The sequence below is a fragment of the Varanus komodoensis genome, unplaced genomic scaffold (genome assembly GCF_004798865.1).
Source record: "Varanus komodoensis strain SLA01 unplaced genomic scaffold, ASM479886v1 scaffold55, whole genome shotgun sequence".
In the NCBI taxonomy this organism is placed as follows: Eukaryota; Metazoa; Chordata; class Lepidosauria; order Squamata; family Varanidae; genus Varanus; species Varanus komodoensis.
Window position 1 is genome coordinate 3,611,207 of NW_025336157.1, and position 19,679 is coordinate 3,630,885.

At 56.2% G+C, this 19,679-nt stretch overlaps 2 protein-coding genes across 9 annotated transcripts in view; one reads left to right on the top strand and one right to left on the bottom strand.

Annotated features, from left to right (window-relative positions):
* The window catches only part of PPOX (protoporphyrinogen oxidase), a 30,962-nt gene extending 12,851 nt beyond the window's left edge, over nucleotides 1-18,111 (top strand). For 2 of the 7 annotated variants that reach the window (XM_044448582.1, XM_044448583.1), the window contains exon 14: nucleotides 1,105-1,623. In XM_044448582.1, the coding sequence (XP_044304517.1) occupies nucleotides 1,105-1,536 (432 nt within the window). In that variant the 3' untranslated portion in view covers nucleotides 1,537-1,623. Of the gene's footprint in view, nucleotides 1-1,104; nucleotides 1,624-8,141; nucleotides 8,608-9,459; nucleotides 10,097-14,873; nucleotides 14,963-17,961 lie in introns of those variants that run through there. The other 5 variants (XM_044448586.1, XM_044448585.1, XM_044448589.1 and 2 more) reach the window with 5 other exon arrangements.
* Nucleotides 1,654-12,672, bottom strand: B4GALT3 (beta-1,4-galactosyltransferase 3). Of its 2 annotated transcripts, XM_044448590.1 has the most exons (7): nucleotides 12,573-12,672; nucleotides 10,089-10,381; nucleotides 8,577-8,812; nucleotides 6,709-6,899; nucleotides 5,623-5,745; nucleotides 2,679-2,783; nucleotides 1,654-2,374 (listed from the first exon to the last, which is right to left on the bottom strand). In XM_044448590.1, exons 2-7 carry the CDS (start codon nucleotides 10,342-10,344, stop codon nucleotides 1,780-1,782), a joined length of 1,506 nt encoding a protein of 501 aa, XP_044304525.1. In that variant the 5' UTR covers nucleotides 10,345-10,381; nucleotides 12,573-12,672; the 3' UTR covers nucleotides 1,654-1,779. The 2 variants fall into 2 exon arrangements, with proteins under 2 accessions (XP_044304525.1, XP_044304526.1); XM_044448591.1 differs by lacking the exons at nucleotides 2,679-2,783; nucleotides 12,573-12,672 and having other exon boundaries at nucleotides 10,089-10,388.
* Nucleotides 18,112-19,679: the final 1,568 nt, after the last annotated feature.

Sequence of the window (19,679 nt, forward strand, 5' to 3'; positions counted from 1 at the left end):
CGAGCGGCTTTTCGGCATCCTAGAATGATGCACAACCAGCAGCAGGGCGCTTTGGGGTCCCAGCTCCCAAATCCTATGAACTTGGAGCTGAGATACCAAAGCCTGAACATCAGCCCTCCAGGGCTTCTCAGGGAGGGGTCCCAAGTTTTTTTGACACGATTTTTTTTACTATTTACTTTTTGACACTAGTTGGGTTTTTTTTTTTTTTTTACTATTCACCTTTCCTGAAATAAAAGCCAAGTGGGACGATTTTCTCTCCGCCCTGCTAGACAAGCAGCAAAAGCCAAAAAGGGACCGCTCATTCTTTAATCCATGGATCATCTTTTTTATTATTATTTTTTTAAAAATGGTATATCAAAAACAGTCGGGAAGGGGAGTTGTTTGGGTGGAGAAGGCAACGCATCTACGGCGAGAGAGAACTCCATAAATAGAATAAATAACTCACTACACACCACTGGAAATAACTAGAGATTGTGAGACGCACATGGAAAGGGACCGAGGGATGTGGGGGAAGGAAGGGCTTGGGGTGCAGGGGTCGACTGCAGGCTGGGACCAGCCCTGGGAGAAGAGGAGCGTGGGGTGAAGGGGGGCCATGAATGGGAGGGGGCTAAAGTGTACGCACGGTGTTTCCAACACCTGGATTCCTGGCCCTGGATGGTTCTGGAGGGCGCACGGGAGAGCTTTTACAAAAACTTGTCGCTCGGCAGCTAAAGAAGGTGCCACGGCCAGCCCCCCACACCCCTCGGAGCTGTCCGGCGAGGCCGGCTCGGTGGCAAGAGCACGACGCGCCTCCCTTTGGTGGTGGGGATGAGATGAGACGGAAGTGGAGGGTGACGGTTGCCGGAGGTTATTGCTGCAGAGCGGGGCGAGCGGCCTCGGGGGCCCGCTTCGCTCAGCGTGGCTGGGTCCGTGGCGGAGGCCCTTTGCTCAGCCCCCGGAGAGAGAGGGGTGTCGGGCGTCTGGTCGGAAGCGCCCCGGAGGGGGGCACAGGCCATCCCGGGCCCCCGCTCTGGGCGAATTTGCGGTGTGAGACGCCGGCACGGGCACTGCGGCGTGCTTTGATCGTGTAGGCTCGGGACGATGCCTGCCCCCCTTTTCTCCCAGCGAAGACGCTCCGCTTCGACCAGGTGGCTTGCAAGAAGGGGGTGCTGGGGAGCCGGACGCCAGAAGTACATCGTGCTCCACTGTCGAGAAAGGCCCGAGCAGGTAGCTTCGCAGGGGGCGGGAGGCGGCGGGCCGTGCTTCCTCCCTTCCTGGCACCAGGCCACACGGGCCGCTTTGGGACCCCCACTCCTGCCCCGAGGCCAGGAGTGCTCCGGAAGCGCAGGGATCGCATCCCGTTGCCCGTGTGGAGCCTGCCTTTGCTGTGGGAGGGGGCAGCCCCCACTGGCAGCATTCATTCACATCGCTTGGCCTTTGCCCGGCTTGGGTTCCTGCCCCGCAACACCCGAGCTTCACGGCAACGCGATCCCGCCGAGGAGCTCGTGCCCGGCCCCACGAGGGCTCGGCGGCGCCACGCGACCCCAGCGCTCATGAGGGATGCCCTTGTGCCCGACGGTGGCCAAGGAGACAAGGAGTGAGCGTTTTCCTGACGAGGGGAACGTGTATTCCCCCTTTCCCTACCCGCCCCCCCCCCCCACCACCACAGGCCGATCGCCCGGGCTGCCCACGTGGCAGTCCCAAAGGATTCTGGGCCACGGCGACAGCGCAGCAGCGTGCAGACACGGGGGCCTGGCGCTCGCTTCGGGTGCTGGGGCCCGCAGCTCGCAGCCGTCCTCGTTAGTCCTCCACCTCCGACCGTGTGTGATTGCTCGCCTGCTCCTGGGGCGCCAGGGTGGGGGCCGTCCTCCCCACCACGGTGCTGGCAGTGCCTTCCCTTCCCCACCCAGCTCGGGGTGGCCGCTTCTCTCTCCCAGCATCCTCTGCTGCCCGCCTGGGCATCTCCGGGCTGGGGGCGACCCGGAGCGTGTGTCCGGTGCCGTTGCCGGCCGGGACGAGGGAGCCGTCCCTCTCCTTCCGGGCCGCAGGGCTTGTGCCGGGCCTCCGGGCCGGCTGCTCCTTCTGTGCGGAGTCCAGCAGCGCCTGGATCGTCGCGAACGGCACTTCGCCCCAGCCCATCGCCCGGGAGAGCTTGGCGAAGGACGTCTTGCGCAGCATCTCCTGGCGGAAGTCGTGGTTGCTGCCGCTGGGGTAATTCCTCCCTCCGAGGCTGGGCAGGGAGCCCTTCCTGCCCTTGGTGGCTCGCGGGTTGGTGCCGATGTCCACCGTGATGTTCGTGTAAAGGGGCAGCAGTTCCTTGGAGAGGAGCGTGTACTCGAGGGAGTTCATGCCGTCCTGCGTCCAGGCCCGGTGAGTCCGAATCAGCAGGTCGAACCTGCAAAAGGAGATCCGGTGCTGCAAAGCAGCCATCGCAGGGCACGACAGCCCATCTTTCTACCCCCACGGCCTCCCCTAACCTCGGGCTCTTTGGCATGCTGGGTAATTTCTCCCAGCATTCCCTGCTCCGCCAACACTTCTGGAGGGCACCGAGCTGGGGAGGCCTGGCCTGAGCCCCCGACTCTCAGATCCCTTTCAGCACGGACGGCTGCGAGTTTCGGAAGCCAGGGGCCGGTGTTCGGCGCCCCCCATCCTTCCCCGGACGATGGGGCGTCCCTCCGACGGCACCGGCAGACGCGTACCTGTGTGGGTTCTCCTCGTTGCCCTTGTCGCCCTTGTGACGCACCATCTTGTAGTGGCCGACGGAGACGGGAGGGCGCAAGATCTTCATGCCGGCCAGGCGGACCCTGCGAGGTGCAGAAGCAAGGGTGCGGCCTCAGGCTGAGCCGGGGGCTCTGGGACAGCCCCCCTCGGCCCTCAGTGCCCCCCCGCCAGATCGAAGCAGGCCGTGCCCTTCCTGCAGGGGCAGCCACAGTCCACCTGGAGGCCCTTGGCACCCCCTCGCGGGACTTAAAAGCCGCCTTTTCAACGCCGCGGCAGCCGTGGAAGTAGCCGGCGGCGTGAATGCCGACCTTGCCACTTGGGTTTCTCTCCGTTTCTGTCTGTGCGCAAGGTGAAGAATGAAACTCGTTTTTCCCTGCAGAGGAAGGCAGAGCAGTTGCCATGGCAACGGATGTCCTGTCCTCGCCAAATTTCTTAACGAGACGCCCTTCCAGGGAGCCGAACGGTTCCCTGGGTGAGGCTGGTGGAACGAGCCACCCGTTTTGTTCACCCCTCGTTACCCCCATCCTCCTCTTCCCTGCCCTCTTGCCGCTAGTTCATGCCACCAGACCTCAAGATTGCCAACCCATGGGGCTGGGGACCGCCTTTGTTATGGGCTGATACGATCCTAGAAAATGCCAATTTATCAACAGCATTAGATCAATCAGATCGATAACACCACAGCTGGAGAGCAGGTACGCTCTGACCTGGACTACCACTGGCTGGGGCTGATGGGAACCGTCGCCCGGTTCACCTTGAAGGTGCCAGCTCATGCAAGACGGCGTGGTGGCACCACCAGGACACCAGCGACAGCAAACCAGAGCAAGGTGACGGGAGAAGGGGGCACCTGAAGGGGGCACCTGAAGCCTGGAGAGCAACAGAGGAGCAGGTTGGAGAAACCAGCATGGAGCTGAAGGTGGGTCTGGGACGTGGGATTGTCCCATCGGCCGACTGTTTTCCCTTCGGATTTTTCTGCACGAACAAAGAATCCGTCCAAGAACAAATTGCTTCCCTGGAGGGGTCACCCGGGCCATGTTATGTGTGCTGTGGCGATTGGGATATGGCTCCCACAACCGGTCATGATGTGAACAGAAGCGCTCTCTGGGTCGGACCGAGCTCCATCTGCTCCCAGCATCCTGTTCATGCACAGGCCAACCGCAGCAGCGCCTCCCACCCATCTTCCCCAGCAACTTCTGCATGTAGGCAGAGCGCCTCTGATTGGCGAGCCAGGATAGAGCCACTGGGACCAGTGGCCACGGGCAACTTCTCCTCCACAAATCTAAAGACATCCGAATTGTGAGCGGAGCCAGCTAGAGCCAGGGGTCAGACTAGATGGCCCAGGAGACTCTTCTGGCTCGCTCTGTTTCTGTGTTTCTCATTTGGTCGCTCCCATGCATCTCACGGAAGTCAACTCCATGGTCTAACTACATGCTGCGGGAAGCGACATTTCCTTCCTCACTTTGTCCAGACCGTGTGGGCACCCCCCCGCCCCCCAGCTGGCCTCTCGTTCAACCTGAACAGTCCCAGGCGTTCTAAGCTTTCCTTCTAGGCGAGTTGCTTTTGGCCATTTGGGCTGAAGCCCAACCTCTGGAAGGCGACGCAAGAGCGGTGCTATATAGCGCTGCTGGAATAGTGACCTGCTGATCCTTGTGCAGGGTTTTTCCACGCGAGGCTGCACAGCTGTCAAGCGACTGCGTTAGAAAAGCCACATCGGCTGATTTTACGGTGTTCTGATTTTAAACCCCGGTTTGCTCAAAGCAAGCTTGCTTTCTTTCGTCTCTCGCTGGGTCAGTTTTTAACAGCTCAAATATTCCAAATCTTTGGAACCGATCAAGAACATTTCAGCCTTTCTGCCATTCCTGACAAAGGCACAGGACTTCTGGGCATGCATAGGTGGCTCTCCCATTTAAAATTTCACACAATTTCCTAAGTCGTTTGGATTTTCCTTCCTGGCTTCCCTGGCTGCCACTGCACTGGGGATGAACAGTCCACAGCAAACCCTCCTCCCAACTCTTTCAGCAACGGGAGATGTTTAGGAGCAATCCATGGCATCACAGACGCCATTTTCAAGCCAATGACAAGTTTAAATACGCGACGAGAAATGGGGCCGCTGATCAAGGCACGGCACTGTTTAGCTTGCTATTTTTCCCCGCCTTACCTGGATACGGCGGCTAAAAGGGCACCCTGTGCAAGGGGGAAATGATCATGCAAGGATCCAAAGAGAGCGTAAGACGGAACAGAGAGAGAGAGAGAGAAATGATGATGATGAAAGCAATGAGAAAGCCAGCACCCCTCCAGCTGCAGGGCAGGAAGCGGGGAATGGAATCCATGTTACACGGGAAGTGGGGAAACAGAAGAATCGTCGCACCTAGGGCGGCTGCAGGGGGGTGGCGGGAAGTCAAGGTTCTGGGGAACTTTGAGCCTTACGTGGGTGTTAAGCAACAAAAGGGGATGGGGAAACTATTGTGCCACCGACCCACAATCCCCCGCTGGGAGGTCCTCTTCCGCAGCCCGATTTTGGCCTTGGCATTTCACACAGAATTCAGCCTCTTAAACAACCTGGGCAGTTGCTTCCTTTTTGAGCACAACAAATGAGCTTTGCTTGCAGAAAAGCGCTGCAAACCTGGGCCAGCTTTTGGCGATGTGCTGCCTTGCAGATGTTTTGGACTACGGCTCCCAGCGTGCCCACCTGGCTGGTGCCGATGGGACCTGACATCCAAAACATCTCAGGGCACCAAGTGTGGAGGGCTGGTGGAAGAGCCCCGGCAGGGGTATGGACTTCCGGTGCCTTCTTTCTCAGCTGGGTCAGCCGCTACGGCAGCCATTGGAACGGAAACGGCCGCAGTGCAGAAATTCAGCCAGACACGAGAGAAGGCAGAGAGGGATGGGTGCGGGGAGAAGCCGAGGCAAGGCAGGAGGGCTGACCTGGTGGCGATGTCGTCGTCCTCGCCGCCCCAGCCCCAGTATTCGTTGGGGAAGCCGTTGATCTTCAGGTACTGGTCCGGCGTCAGCGCCGACACCCCCCCGAAGTACTGTGAATACGGGAGGCTGAAAACAGAGAGGCGGTTCGCGTCGTGACCTGCTGCGCGACTCCGTATGCTGAATCTGATCGCACGGCCGCCCCGTTGGAAAAGCGTGGCGGGGAGAAAGGCGAGGAAGACACTCTCCGCCCTGAGCGCTGGAGACCCACAACCTGACAAGGCCTGGTTGGTGCCCTCCAGATGGTGACACTGGTAATCCAGGACCACTGGCGCTGCGATAGAAAGCTGCAGCCCACGTACCTCCGGCTGCCTCTCCCTGGGCTAGGCTGTCGCGAGCCAGACAAACCCGGGAGGCAGCTCACTCCGCTGGGAAGCTAGCAGGGACTGTTCCCTGGTTCAAGTCCCATCATCGCCAGATGGGCTGAACTGGGACTCCCGTTGGGTCCAGCGCGTCTGGCCAGTGGCTGGGAGGGATGGGTGCTCTCCACCCGCAGAAAAGCACCCATGTGGCACGGGAGCGTCTTCTGCTTTGACCAGCACAGGGCAACTGGAGGAAGTGGTCCTGTTTCAGCAGAGGGGCAGGGCTCGCTGACCCTGCGGAGGACCAGCTCCTGCGACTTCCTCTCTCCTCCTCCTCCCCAAGAGGGCAAGGTGAGCCAAGCTCCTCCGCCCTTGTCCACCTGGGGGGCATGAGCTCCCCGCCACACACGCCATCGCAGAGGAGTCAAATGTTAGTGTCCCTCCGGAAAAGGCCCGGCCAACCGCCTACACTGGGCGTCCCGAGGCAGCTGCTGCCCTGCCGGTACCCGAGCCAGGAGCCATCACTACGGCCCCCTTCGCTCCACAGGGTCACTATGACCCTCCATTCTGATTGGCCCAGACTGGTGCCCCGGGGCATGATGGGACGGCACAAGGGCAGCTCCCTGGCCAAATGCAAGTGGGGGCGGCTGAGCCTTCGAACTGGAGGGAATTCCCGTGACGCGGGGAACGCTGCCCCCCCCCCCGCCCCCGCCCCCGCGCTCGCTCTCACTTGTAGCCAAACTTGTTCATGGCGACGGAGACGTGCTTGGGGCTCCAGGGGTCACAGACGTACAGGTTGTGATCGTTCTCGGGGATGAGGTCCACGTCGTGGAGGAACAGGCAGCCCCACTCCTCGTCCTTCATGGCCTCCTTCACGCCCACGTTCAGCAGCTTGGCTCGGTTGAACGTGCCATTCCCGGCCTGCGGAATTGCATGGTTGGAGCTGGAGTGTGGGGGGAGGCCCTGGGAAGGGGCTGCACCAGGTTCCCCCAGTGGCCCTCCTCATTTGCAAGGGGCCTCTCCCAGCTTCCCACACTTACGGCCGTTCCCAAATCCCACTTAAAACATAGGCAAGCGAAGCCAAAAACTGTAAAGCCAATTTAAGGTCAGAAACAGCTAAGCCAATAATCAATATGAATTGCTAATAATTCTCAGGGGAGCCCCTGGACCCTCTGCTCTCACCTGTTCCTCAGGTGGCCTCGGTGGCCAGGAGCACCTTCCCTCAACCTAGGCGGATTTTTCAGCTACGCTTTCTACTTGGACGAGCAGAGCTGAGCCAGATAGCCTCTCGCCTGGACTACTGCAATGCGCTCTGCGTGGGGCTGCCTTTGGAGACGGTCCGGGCTCTCCAGTTAATTCAAAACGGAGCAGCGCGGTTACTCACAAGGACCGGTCCCAGGGACCATCTCACGCCAGTCCTCTGCCAATCGCACTGGCTGCCTCTTATTGCCCCGGCCCAATTCAAAGTGCTCACACCGACATGCAAAGCCAGTGTGGTGTCGTACTTAAGGGCATGTGACTGGGACTCAGGCGATCCAGGTTCGAGTCCCCGCTCAGCCATGGAGCCAACTGGGTGACTTTGGGCCAGTCACAGGCTCTCAGCCCAACCTACCTCACAGGGTTATGTTGTGGGGATAAGATGGAGGAGGAGATGTAAGCTGCCTTGAGCCCTTTGTAGGAAAAAGGCAGGATATACATCAATAAATAAATAACTAAAACAAAACAAAACTGCCTGTCTCTATATGTCCCTACTGGTCATCAGTGGGGGCCCTCCTTCGTGACCCCCCCCCACACAAATGAGGCAAGGGGAAATCAGCGAGGAAAAGGGCCTTGTCTGACAGGCCTCACCTTCGGAATTCCCTTCCGAGGGAGGTATGGCCGGCACCCGCTTCATTTCGCTTTCGGCGCCAAGTCAAGACTTTATGCAGTATTTGCTTAGGGGTAAGAATTTGGTTTGCTGCCCATTTATAGTTGTAATGGGTTGTTACTGGTTTATTGTGTTTGTACTTCCTGTATTTACTGTATTTACATTGTATTTTATTCTTGTTTATGCTTTTGGTTTACTATTGTTAGTTCTTTTATTTGTATTTTATGTTGCACTGTGAGCTCCTCGGAAGGCCTTTGGCGCTGGGGCAGCACACAGACGCAATAAATGAATTGCAGTGTTGGACTCAAGGGACGTCCTCCGGAGACCTGGAGCAGGGCAGCAAGGCTAAGGCGGGGAAGTGCAATTCCCATCACTTCTTTCTTAAGGTATCGTTATCCTTATTATTTATCTACGTATTTAAGCTATTTCTATCCCATCCTATATGCGGGGCACCTCAGGACGGCAACTGCGGATAATTAAAAACCCAGTTAAACTTTCTAGTTATTAAAACGGCGGGCAAATAAGAAGATTTTCACCTGGTGCCACTGCTTCCCCTCTTATGAGGAGCCCAAGGGGATCCTCAGGACGAGAGCAGGGGACCGAGCAATGCCGTTTGGGGGCCTGGTATTCCAGCCGCTCGCCCGCGCCTGCTTGGTTCCCCGCACAAAGCCGGGTGGCCCAGCTGCACAGCCCCGGCCCCCGGCCCCGGGACAAGCAGGCCGTCGGTGTACCTGATGCACCACGTAGATTCCATAGTGCAGCTGCTGGCGCTGGAGGAAGGGGTGAAGGTAGTACAGCAGGTGGCGGAGGTGCAGCTCCCGGTTGCGATGCGGAATGATGACGGCTGTCCGGGAGCGCGGCTCGCACGAGGAGGGCTGGTACCTGCCCCCGGGGCCCACCGCCGGGTTCTTCTCCTGGATCTGGGCCAGCGCCGGCACCTGGCTGAAGCTCACGGTCAGAGGGCCCACTGAGGTCAGCCGGCGGGGCGAGAAGAGAATGAGAAGGATCAGAAAGGCTGTGTCGCCGTCACCCCGGACTCTTGCCACGGGGCCCCGCTCCTCTCGCCCCCCTGGAATCAGCAGGGATACCTGACCTGGCTAATTGCTATTACGAGGGCTGATTTCAGGAGACCCCATCATGGCTCTGGGACCAGTGGGAGCCGTTCTCACTGAGCATGCCCAGGTTTCTGGACTGTGGTGGTACCCATTCCAGGAAGGGTTGATGGGTGTTGTAGGCCAAAACATTTGTGGGGCCACAAAATGCCCGGCCTTGTTGCAGGTGTGTCACCAGCCTCTCCCACCTGCTCGATGCATTGAGCCACAACTCCCATCATTCCCCAGGGAGACCAGAAGAGCCGCCTCCTAACAGATCTGACTGCTGGGCAAGGTTGGGACATGTAGTTAATGGGCAGCAAGATCCGCGGGATCTCAGAAGCATTTTGAGAGCATACAAATAAGGCTGTGCTGATAAGGGGACGGAAGAGCACTCAAGAAACAGGCCGGGGACTAAGCACTACTTCTGGGAAAAGAAAAGAAGCCTCGCTCTCAAGGGGCACCTTTGTTCTTAGGTTGTACGTTGAGTTATATTAAGTAATTATTAACCCATTCACCCAAGGTCAAGCATGCCAGCCAGGAAGAAAACAGCCAGGCCTTTCCTGTCTGGAGCACGAGGCAAGCTGTAAACTGAATCTGAGAAGCTGTCCTTTGACATATCACCTTGGGAAAGTTCTTCGGTGGCCTTAAGTTTTTAAAGTATGTGCTTTAATTGAGTACGATTTTTAAAAAAGCAGATGCAACGTCATTCACTAAAGCATTATAACATTAAAATCCAACTTTTCCTCCAAGAAGCCAAAGTGGGGACATAGACCAGCCTTCTCCCAATTCTCCTTTTTATCGTCACAGCAGTCCTGGAGATCTGGCCCCGAGTCGCCCCGTGAGTTATGGGGCCAAGGGGAGGCTGGAAGCTGGGGCTTCTGAGCCCCAGACCAAGTCCAGAGGCAGCGAGCACCATCTTCTTGGCAGAAAAGTCGGAAACAAATGAATAACCAAGCCAGATGAATAGCTAAATGAAACAAGCTTTACAGACTATCTACTGCTGTGATTCTACGCCGTCTGGTACGATCAGGAAAGGTCCCAAGCCCTTCCGTATTCCAGACCTGCACTCACCGCCCCATCAACCCCCTCTTGCTGTTTGACCCCCGGAGAACCCCTTCCCGTCACCCTTCGCACACAGCTTGGACTCACGAAGGAAAGGCGACCGCTCTGGGCAGTAGCGGAGCGAATCCAGGGGGTTGGTCTGACGGGGCTGTTGGGACAGCAAGAGGCTGAAGTTGGTGTAGACGTCGTGGGTCCGGGAATAGTCGAAGGCTGGGGTGGCATCGTGCCCAAAGATGGATGCCAAATTCCGGAAGCCCCCGAAGGAGAAATAAGCCATGAAGGCGAACTGGGAGCCGATGAGGAGGGCCAGGGTGCAAGGACGATCCAGGAGCCTCCGGAGCATGGTGCTGGGATGCTGGAGGGCTCTCTTGCAACAGCAGCTGCAAAAAGCAGGAAGTTTGTGTCTTGGGACGCCAGCTTCTGGGAAAGCGGTTGGGGAAGGGCTGGCGTCACAGCGATCCGCCGAGCTATCGGCAAAAGGGGGCTGGACCAAAGCACCGGCGCATTTTAGCTTTGGAGTATAATCCCACACCTTTCTGGAAGGAAGAGAATCCCGTAATTCCCAGCATTCTCTCAGACTCATTCAGCGAGTCACTAAACCTTAGAAGTGACATTTCAGCATCAACAATACTGGACAAATTGTCCGACTGCAGCCACACTTCCCATGTCCCTATAAGAACACCAGAATTAGAACAGGCTGTATGAAGCAAGCGAAGCAGGTGCAGCCACCTCACAATCCCCGGCAGAAAACATGTTTTGCCTTCCCTATTCTTCTGTTCCTGGAATGGAATAACGATACTATAATAATAAGCCTGAGGGCAGTTTTGTCGAACTGATTAAGGGTTCACAGATGAGGGAGCTTGTTTGGCTGACGAACAGCAGAAAAATGCTAGAAATAAGTGAAAAAATTTATTCATTTGGGTGGGGGAAACGAAGCAAAAAATGGGAAACGGCACGCAAGCGGTGCTCAGGAGAACGGTGGTCTAACTTTTCCTGAAAAGCCAGATTGTGAGCCTGATGTTCAGCAAGTTTGCCACAAATCATGCCCATCGGGTTTCTTCTTGGGTGCGCCTCCCTTCTGACCAGCCATGATCCTTCCAAAGCTAGTGGGATTTCCTCACTGGACTCCAAAGAGAAAACGAAGTATGCTTCTCAACGGATAAACCAGCATTCTGGGTTAGAATTCTTGGGTTAATGGATGGGCTGGCTTTGGGCCTGTATGCTGGATTAGAAGTATGATATCAGGGCTTCTACCTGGCCATTTTCTTGATTTTATTAGTGTCTTGCCTGCCTGGCACATTTTTGAATTGGTGTTGTTTCACTAAATCTTATTCTTTGGTAGAAAGAGCAGCTAGAGAAACAAGCAAAGAAATAAAATAAATCTGGGTCTTGATTTCTTTAGCTCAGCCTTTGTATCTGTTCCAGAACCTCACAAGGTATTTTAATTAATTAAATCCCTTTCATTAATTTATTTAAGGTAGATTAGGCTGAGCGAAAGCAAGACTGGTCCCAGGCACAAAGTCATCTGATACACTATAAGAATAGAGGGACAAAAGTAGGGCTGCAAGGAGAACCTTTAAATGTATAGAAAAATGCATATTTTTGGTCTGAAAAATGGTGCTCTAAATGCATTTCCTACACATATTTCCAGAACTGGAGTTGAAACTTGGATGCCTTCTTTCCTAATTAAATAGTCGCTTGGCGCACCCATGCAATAGTGCCATTCGGAGTCTGGGCTCCAAATCCAACTTCCCAAGAAAAAGGGAGAATTAAAAGTTAGTAAAGTTGTAGACCTCCTGCTCTCAAAGAAATCCACCAAAGCAGAGAAGCAAATATCGGAAGCCAGAAACAGGACTGAGTACAGGTTCACAGCGGCTCTCCAAATTCCCTGAAGAAAGTCTAAATCACAAGTAGAAGCCCAAGTCCTGCCTCATCATCAAATGTAAAAATTAATCACAGAAGAAATAAATCATGTGCTTTTCCTTCTGCCTCACAAAACCGGTTTGTATGACTGGGAAACCATCCAGGAGCCGAAATCAGACCTTCAGCACTTTCTTTCACGGACTCCCCTTCATCTCGGTTGCCTTCCGCGATCAGGACTCGCAGCCTTGCTTCCTCTGCCTCCTCCTCCTCCCTTGCCCTCCAGGAACCCCCCACCACGGATCCGCACGCCACCCGTCCCACACCCCGGCCAAGGTGTGCTAGACTACAGTTCCCAGCTGCAGTGCACCAGGCTGGGGGAGCCTCGCCCCACGCAGCCAGCACCGTGCACCTGCTCCCTCGCGCAAACGCCAGTCCAGGTTGCAGCACGAAGACGAGCCCGCGATGGAGGCGGCGGCGGCGGCATCCGCGGAGCCGAGCCGAGCCGGGGGAAGGACCACGTCCCGCCCCGGCCTCTCCATCCTCGGCCTGCCGGGGGCATGCGGCCGCCAGCGCCTTCTGCGACAGAGGCCGTGCAAGGGGGACCCGTGGGCGCAGGTGTCCTCTCCGGGTGGGTGGCGGGGGGACCCCCGGCACCCGGGGGCCGCCCGCGCCCTCGCCCTCGCCCGGCCCCGGCCCCGTCCCGCGCACCTGGCTGGCTGGGGAGGCCTCCCGGCGCGGCCCGGCCCGGCCCGGCGCGCCCGCGCTCAGCTCCACCCGGGGATGCCCAGCGCGATCGCCGCCATCTTCGGAAGGTGAACAGGCAAGCAAGGGGCGGGGAGGCGGTGGGCAGGGGGCGGGGGCAAGAAGGGCCCGGCTCGTGACGTCACGCCGCGGGCGGGGCCGCGCCTTCTTTACGCCCCCCCCCGGTGGGCTTGGTGCTGGGGAAGCCTGAGCGAAAATCCGATTTCTCTCTCTTGGGGGACGACCCCCCCCAAAAAAAACCCCCTAGTGTCGTTTGCAAGGAAAGGCTGAGCAGTCTATTTTAGATTGTAAGCGCCTTGGGGCAGAGCTCTCGTAGCTACTTCTAAAGCCCCGTTTATGGTATAAAAAGCATGGTTTAATTATCCTTGTTGTTGTTAATATCATTCATGTTTCCATCGCCCAAAGCTGTCATAGTGGAAAGAAGATGTTCTTAAGCAGCCCGTGGTGGTTGTTTTTCGGCTGCCAGAAAAATATTGGTAATTAGAAACAGAGAAACAGCACGAATCAGAAGGGGCATCCCGGGCCATCTAGTCTGACCCCCGGCTCCGCTCACGACGTGCGGATTCTAAATTCCAAAAGTCGTGGATGGAATTAAGCTCTAGTCTTTAAAAAAAAACTTGTTTTGGGACGGGGTTAGTTTTATTTGGAATCTGGGCGTCGTACAGAAGTGACTGATCCCGGCACAGCAACACAGAAGCACTCTTGCTGACATTGTTACGATCCTCTTCAGCCTGCGTGCCTCAAAGGCAGTTTGCCCTTCAGCGCCCCCTTACAGGCACCCCCAAGCGCAGCTCTCCTCTCGTCGTTACCCCTGTTGCGGCTGCGAGGGGCTCTGGCCTTCAGGGCCCCCCTCACAAGCACCCCGAAAGCCAGCGGAGGGGGCGCCGCGCCCTTCACGCGAGGAAAGGCCTGAGGCGGGCGGTGGGCCCCGTCGCCATGGTAACAGGAGGCCGCGGCGGCGCGCGGCGGCGCCCTCGCCTTCCGCGTCCTTCCCGCTGCCCCGCTCTCCGCGCTGCGATTGGCTGGCGGGCGGGGAGGGGCGGGAGCGGAAGTGGCCGCCGGGGGTTGCCATGGGTGCGGCGGTAGCGGCCGGGGGTCGGTGCCTGTGCCGGTGCCGGTGCTGCGGGAAGGGGCGCTGCCGCGCGGACCCGTGCGGGGTGCTCTGCCTGCTGCTCACCTACTTCAGCGTGGGCTACGCCGATTATGTCATCCTGGAGCATGTGCTGCTGCAGCCGGGCTTCCGGAGCAGGTAGGGCGCTGCAGCCTGGCAGGGAAGGCCCTCTGCACACGCGCAGGGGCACCGTGCTCTTGCGTCCGGGTTGCTTGGAACGACTTCTTACCCCTGGGAGAAAAGGCGCTCTGTACACACTCGGGGGAGCCTTGTGCAGGTGTTGATTTTGGAAAGGGGTTGGAAAGACATTTTAACCCTGGGAGAAAATGTACTTTGCACCCGCTCAGAGGCAGTTTCCTCCTCGAGCCCTGCATTTTTTGCAAAACATTTCTTTGCCCTTGACTTGGGAGTGCATGAGAGTTATACATGCAGATTGGTATTTAGCTCTGGTTTGGAAACTTTTTTGGTTTTGGAAAGGGGATACTCTGCACTCCACTCTTCTGCTCTTTTTAGAAAGCTTTTGCTTCCCATTGGAAGGTGACAGGAGACTCAAGGTGCTACCTCTTGAAGGCCTTTTCTTTAAAATTGTGCATTTACTTTGGACCTCTGCAGGTGTACAGAGACAGTGTGCTTAAGCCCCTTTTGGAAAGTCTCTATCTCCATTGGAGGCATGTATTTGGCAAATGCTTAGCGCCCTGTGCCCTGAGGTTAATTTAGAAAGACTTGGAAGAGGAAAGATGTATGCACATGAATAGGGGCCTTTTGCAATAGGCCATTTTCGAGGAGATGGCAGTGAGGAAAGAATTTGTTTCTCCTGGGCATGGAACTCTTTACATGTTCAGAGGCACTCCACCTTAAATAGCAGGTTTTCTAAAGAAAACAGGAGCAGTAGAGTGAATGTTAATATTCTGCCTTTACTTCCACGAAGAAATCCTGATCTTGCTGCGTCAGTCATATGATTCCTGCCAGGCTGTCAGAATGCACCATTTGCAACCTGATGAGGGATCATTATGATGGTGCAGCGATCAAGTGAGCTCTCCAGTTTCACCGGCTTCACCTGCTGGGAAAGCACATGGGCAGTCGTGTGAGGAAAGCTTGCACAACGCCGACAGTCACATCTCCTCTCTTTGTTGCAGCCTGTGGTGTCCGCTCCATGCTGTGGCGTTCAATTTCATCGTCGCGATGCTCCTGGCCTGCCACACACGGGCTGTCTTTGCTGATCCAGGTAAACCCCCTGGGGGACTTTCCTCGAGACCTCCACTGCCGTGTCTGTAGCATTGGCTGCTGTGCAAAAGGACCATTTGTGCTCTGTCTGTCTGTCTCTCTCTCTCTCTCTCTCACACGCTAATCTGTAGCTTCCTTAGGGAACTTGGTGTTCCGAGCAGAGGAGACATTGCAAGAAGAGCAGAAGCACAGTCTTTTGCCTGTATACCTAGCGAGAAGTCCCACTGTGGCTGGGCTTACCTCCGAGTCAGCTTGCGTGAGGGCCTGTCTAAGACAGGAGAGGGCAGCCTTAGGCCCTTGAGTTTCATCTGGCCTGTGGAAGGTGTCCCTGTGGCTCATGGAACATGAGAAGCTGCCCTTGATCAAGCCATTGTGTTGGGCCATCAGGATTGTTGCGACCAGAGTAAAGCGGTCCTTGATTCAGTAAAGAGGAGACTATCAGGTTTCCAAGGAGAGCCCTTCTCAGAGAGAGACTGAACCCCAGATCTGACTTTAAACACTATGCGTGTAACATTTATTCTATGATATAAAGAATACTGAAGTATAAGAATATAAATGCAGTGGTCGTCAGCAACAATATCAAGAGGCCTCGTCCACACTCGCATTCATGCCACTCACACCCACAGCCAACAGACCCTCTCCAGGGGAGATCCGTCGGGACTGTGGGTGACCAGTTCAGCGCTGTCCTGGTGCAGACGGGAGCTGGGAAGTCCGGGCATTTCGTACCTTAAAGTTGACGCTATCGGCTTAGTCCAGCTGGATCAAACAGGGAACTCCTCTGCACAGAGTTGAGGCAGGATGTGCCGGTCTTTCTTTACCTTGCACTCACACGCCCCTCGTCACATCCCATGCTCTTTCTGGACGGCACAGGGAGGGCTTCTCTTACCTGGTACGATCCATTCTCCCACCGCTCCCGGCCTCTCCGTTTCCTCAGTCTGGTCCGTCCCGTCATGCTTTTTCATTCTCCATTTTCTTCTGGCTCTTAGACCTTCAGGAACCCAGGCACTCTGGAACATGGCTGGCCCTGAGCGGCGGCCGTCTGGGCCTTCGGGCAGGGATTTCTTCAGCTCAACCAGACGCGGGGGGGAAACAGAGTTGGGCCCTCTGCATGTACAGCCTGGGCCCTACTTCTGAGCCATGGAACTTCGTCAACCCCAGGAACCTCTCCAATCGGCAAGATGTCCCAGGGCAGTGCCGCTTGTGCTCGGCTCCCTTTGGAAGTGGGAGCATAGAGGGCTCTTGCTGATGTTTTGTTCTGGCTGAGAGACAAGTTGCTACGTGCCCCCCAGGCAGAGCCAGCCAGCACACCGAGTCTGTTGTCCCATACCAGAACTCCAGGGAGGCCCCCCAGATGCTTTTGGCTCGCAGCTCTTTTGTGCTTTTCCATCCCTCCTGCAAACCAATGAACTAAAGACCCATTTTTCCTTACTGAGGAAAGCACAGATTCCCAGGGCCACGTACACAGTGCATTAGGAACCCTGGATGCCACTCCCTGCCAAATTCAGTCCTTGGATGGGACTGCCCAGTATGGCCTACACTGAAAGGCAGCTGTAGTTCTCCAGTATTTCAGGCAGTGGTTCTTTCCACCTGGAGAAGCTTGAGCCTGGGTCTTTCTGCCTGCAAAGCAGGGGTCTCATAGAACTGGAGGCCCTCCCCACATTTTCAGGGCTTTTATCTGAGGCCCCAGTTTCAAGGGACTTTGGAGGGCCCGGAGGTACGAGCTAGTGAGTGGACTGGAATGCACAACCCCCAGCAATTCAGCAGCCCTCCCTTGCCTACTGTGCTGATTGGGACCGCTTTGCAACACGGGAAAGGCTGGCCTCTTCCGCAGCCCTGCCAGGAAAGGCTGGCCTCTTCAGCTGTGCTGCCTTTTTAGCACATCCAGGCAACGCAGCTGCCGGAAGCAGAGACACTTCGCCGATCCTTGGCGGACTTTATATTTCCAGTCCTGCTTGCCGAATTCCAGCTGAAGGCTGTCACAGCAGCTTCCTTGGACGTGCTCTGCGTATCTTCAGGAGTGTTTATCTGTAGAAGCTGCTATCCATCACTTTGGCTAGTAGCCTTTGGGACAGACTGCACTTCCGTTAAATTAATTCCCTTGCTTTTCTGGTGTGCTTCTCTCCCTGAACCAAAATATTTATCGAGCAAATGTTCCTCCATTGCGTCACTAAGTGATAGAACATCTCAGCTGAGTAACGTGCCTGCATCATCATTAGAAGAGCTCATTCTGTTCCTATTTGTTTGAGTTTGTTTATATCATGGGATACTTTGAAAATTCAGGAGCCAGGCGACAGGAAGTCTTGATCTGTCTCAGTGCTTCCAGGCACACAAGAAGCCCATCGAGTCGGGTTCCAGTGATGATCCAGAGGCAGGGCATAATGGGGAAAGCCTTTCCCTGGAGTTTGTCCCAGGTGTCTGCTACTCTGGGGTATACTGCTCCTGGACCAGTAGGTTCTATTCCTGATCGTGATTACTGTTAACGGGAGTCCTGTGAACATGCCAAGTTTTTTAAAAGATGTAACTTAGGATACATGACCGAGCGGGGGAACCAACAGGAGCAGCTGCAGAGAGACTATCATGGCTTTGGGGAGCGCCCCCTCAAAAGAATGGAATGGGCCGACCTCTCCCTTGGGGGGGCTGCAGGAGCAGGCATGGCTCAGACACAGCGGACGAAATGTCCGATTTTGATGGCCACATAACTTTGCTTGAAGGCTTTGCTATATTTATCTAAGGGGACCCCCCCCCGCGCCCCCAGCTGCTGCACAGTCAGGTCCATTTGGCAGTGCTAAATAAATTTTCTGGGCTGCCCGGCGAAGGACTTGGACCAAATCCTCTCGGATGCCTGTGTGAGGTCCCTTAATGTCAACAAAAGGGGCTCTTTAATCCCTGTTTTTAGTCCCAGTCGGCTGCCAAGCAAAGAATCTTCTCTAATTAAAACCACACCAGCCATTGCCCTGGTTTAAATTCGACTGACAGGCTTGGCCTCTGGCCCTCTTCCAGGCATGGTCCCGCTCCCGGACACCGCCATCGATTTCTCTGACTTGCGGAGTGGCGGCAGCAGCGGCGCGTCCCACAAGAGCAGCCGGGTGAGTTGGTGTCCCTGCAAGGCTTCTGTCTTCCACAGGACTCGTAAAGCCACAGGGTGGCCTTCCCACTCCCCTCTTCTCCGTCCAGCCCACCTGGCCCTCCAGACCAGCCGTGCCCAGCCAGGCGGTCCAAGCCAGGCCGGCAGCAGTGTCATTTACCGCACCGCCCTTGGCTAAGGGGTCCTAACAGCCGCGGGCTCTCTCAGTCCTGCAGCCCGAGCAGAGAAGTGCTGCTTTCAGGTTTCCTCCGCAAACTCCATCTGGGGATGAGGCTGCTTGGTGGTGGGAGCTTCATGGGCAGGGGCATAAAGTCACAGCTGGCCTGAGAAACCTCCACCACCCCTTCCACCCAGTTTCGGGAACGGGCCTGGTCCTGCCCGCAACAAGCAGCCTCTGTCCTGCATGCACCATCTCGGGCTGCAGAAGGAGCTGGGCTGCTGGGCTGGAACGGTCCCTCATGTTGCAAACAGCCCCACACTGGAAAAGGAACTCTGGTGAGGACGTCCTGGCCTCACAGACTGTATGCGGGAAGCCTTTGCGCTTGGGGTGGGGAGAGCCCGTGCCAGCACCCGGCACCTGTGAGCAGCTACTGTGGGCCAGAGGTGAGGGGCATGTCCTGGCAGGGCCACAGTTGACCCCGGCCTTGGGGGCCCTTTAATCCCCCCCCCCCCGCACCTGCCAAACACTCTGAGCAAAGCTAGGAGGTACAGCCTTCCAGCCATTTTCTGCTTCTTGCTTTAGAACACCGATGGCGAACCTATTATTATTATATTTATATCCTACCTTTTTCCTACAAAGGGCTCAAAGCCATTTACATCATTCTCCGGCTCCATCTTATCCCCACAACAACAACCCTGTGAGGTAGGCCGGGATGAGAGTCTGGGGCTGGCCCTAAGTCACCCAGTGGGCTCCATGGCCGAGCGGGGACTCGAACCCGGATCCCCTGAGTCCCAGTCCCACGCTCTTAACCACGACACCACACTGGCTCTCCAAGAGACCAAGTGCCCAAACTGCAACCCAAAACCCACTTATTTATGGCAAAGTGCCTACACTGCAACACAACCTGAAAACGGAGGTTTTTCTTTAGAAAAAGCACCTCACAGTCAGTTCAAGCAAATATATATCTCCTTGGCAGAGCACGGACCAGCCATGCGAAAGCTCAGAGGAGTCACGGCTGATGACCGGTGGCTCGGAAATTCATCATGTGGCTCTGCTACTCACTTCCGAGCATGAGAATGGCCCCTATGTATGCTGTTATTTGATGCTCGGCGGCTGGGGCGACTTGGCTTGTGCGCTGGCAGAGAGGGCTCTGCATGTGGCACACATACCATAGGTTCACCACCACTGCCCTAACGCTACCCCGGTGCAAACCCCAGGGAGAAAGCTCCTCGGAAATGAGGGTGATTTTGGAAAAGCCTTGCTTGAGCAGCTTTTTCTGCACAGCTCATCATCTCTGCCCACCCTAAAAACACTCCAACCATCAAAACCATGCCAGGACACCTAGTTTTCCTAACCCTAACCCTACCCTGGTGCACACCCCTAACTCTAATATGGGGCTGAAGTTCCACTGACAGTAAGGCGATTTTGAAAAAGCCTTCCTTGAGTAGCTTTTTCTGCACTGCTCATCATCTC

Excerpts from the sequence above, each read along its gene's own strand:
- B4GALT3 (XM_044448590.1), bottom strand. The coding sequence starts at position 10,344 with ATGCTCCGGAGGCTCCTGGATCGTCCTTGCACCCTGGCCCTCCTCATC. Across the intron at positions 5,746-6,708 it reads ATGAACAAGTTTGGCTACAA|CCTCCCGTATTCACAGTACT; the intron begins GTGAGAGCGAGC and ends CTCTGTTTTCAG. Across the intron at positions 2,375-2,678 it reads AACGAGGAGAACCCACACAG|GTTCGACCTGCTGATTCGGA; the intron begins GTACGCGTCTGC and ends CTCCTTTTGCAG.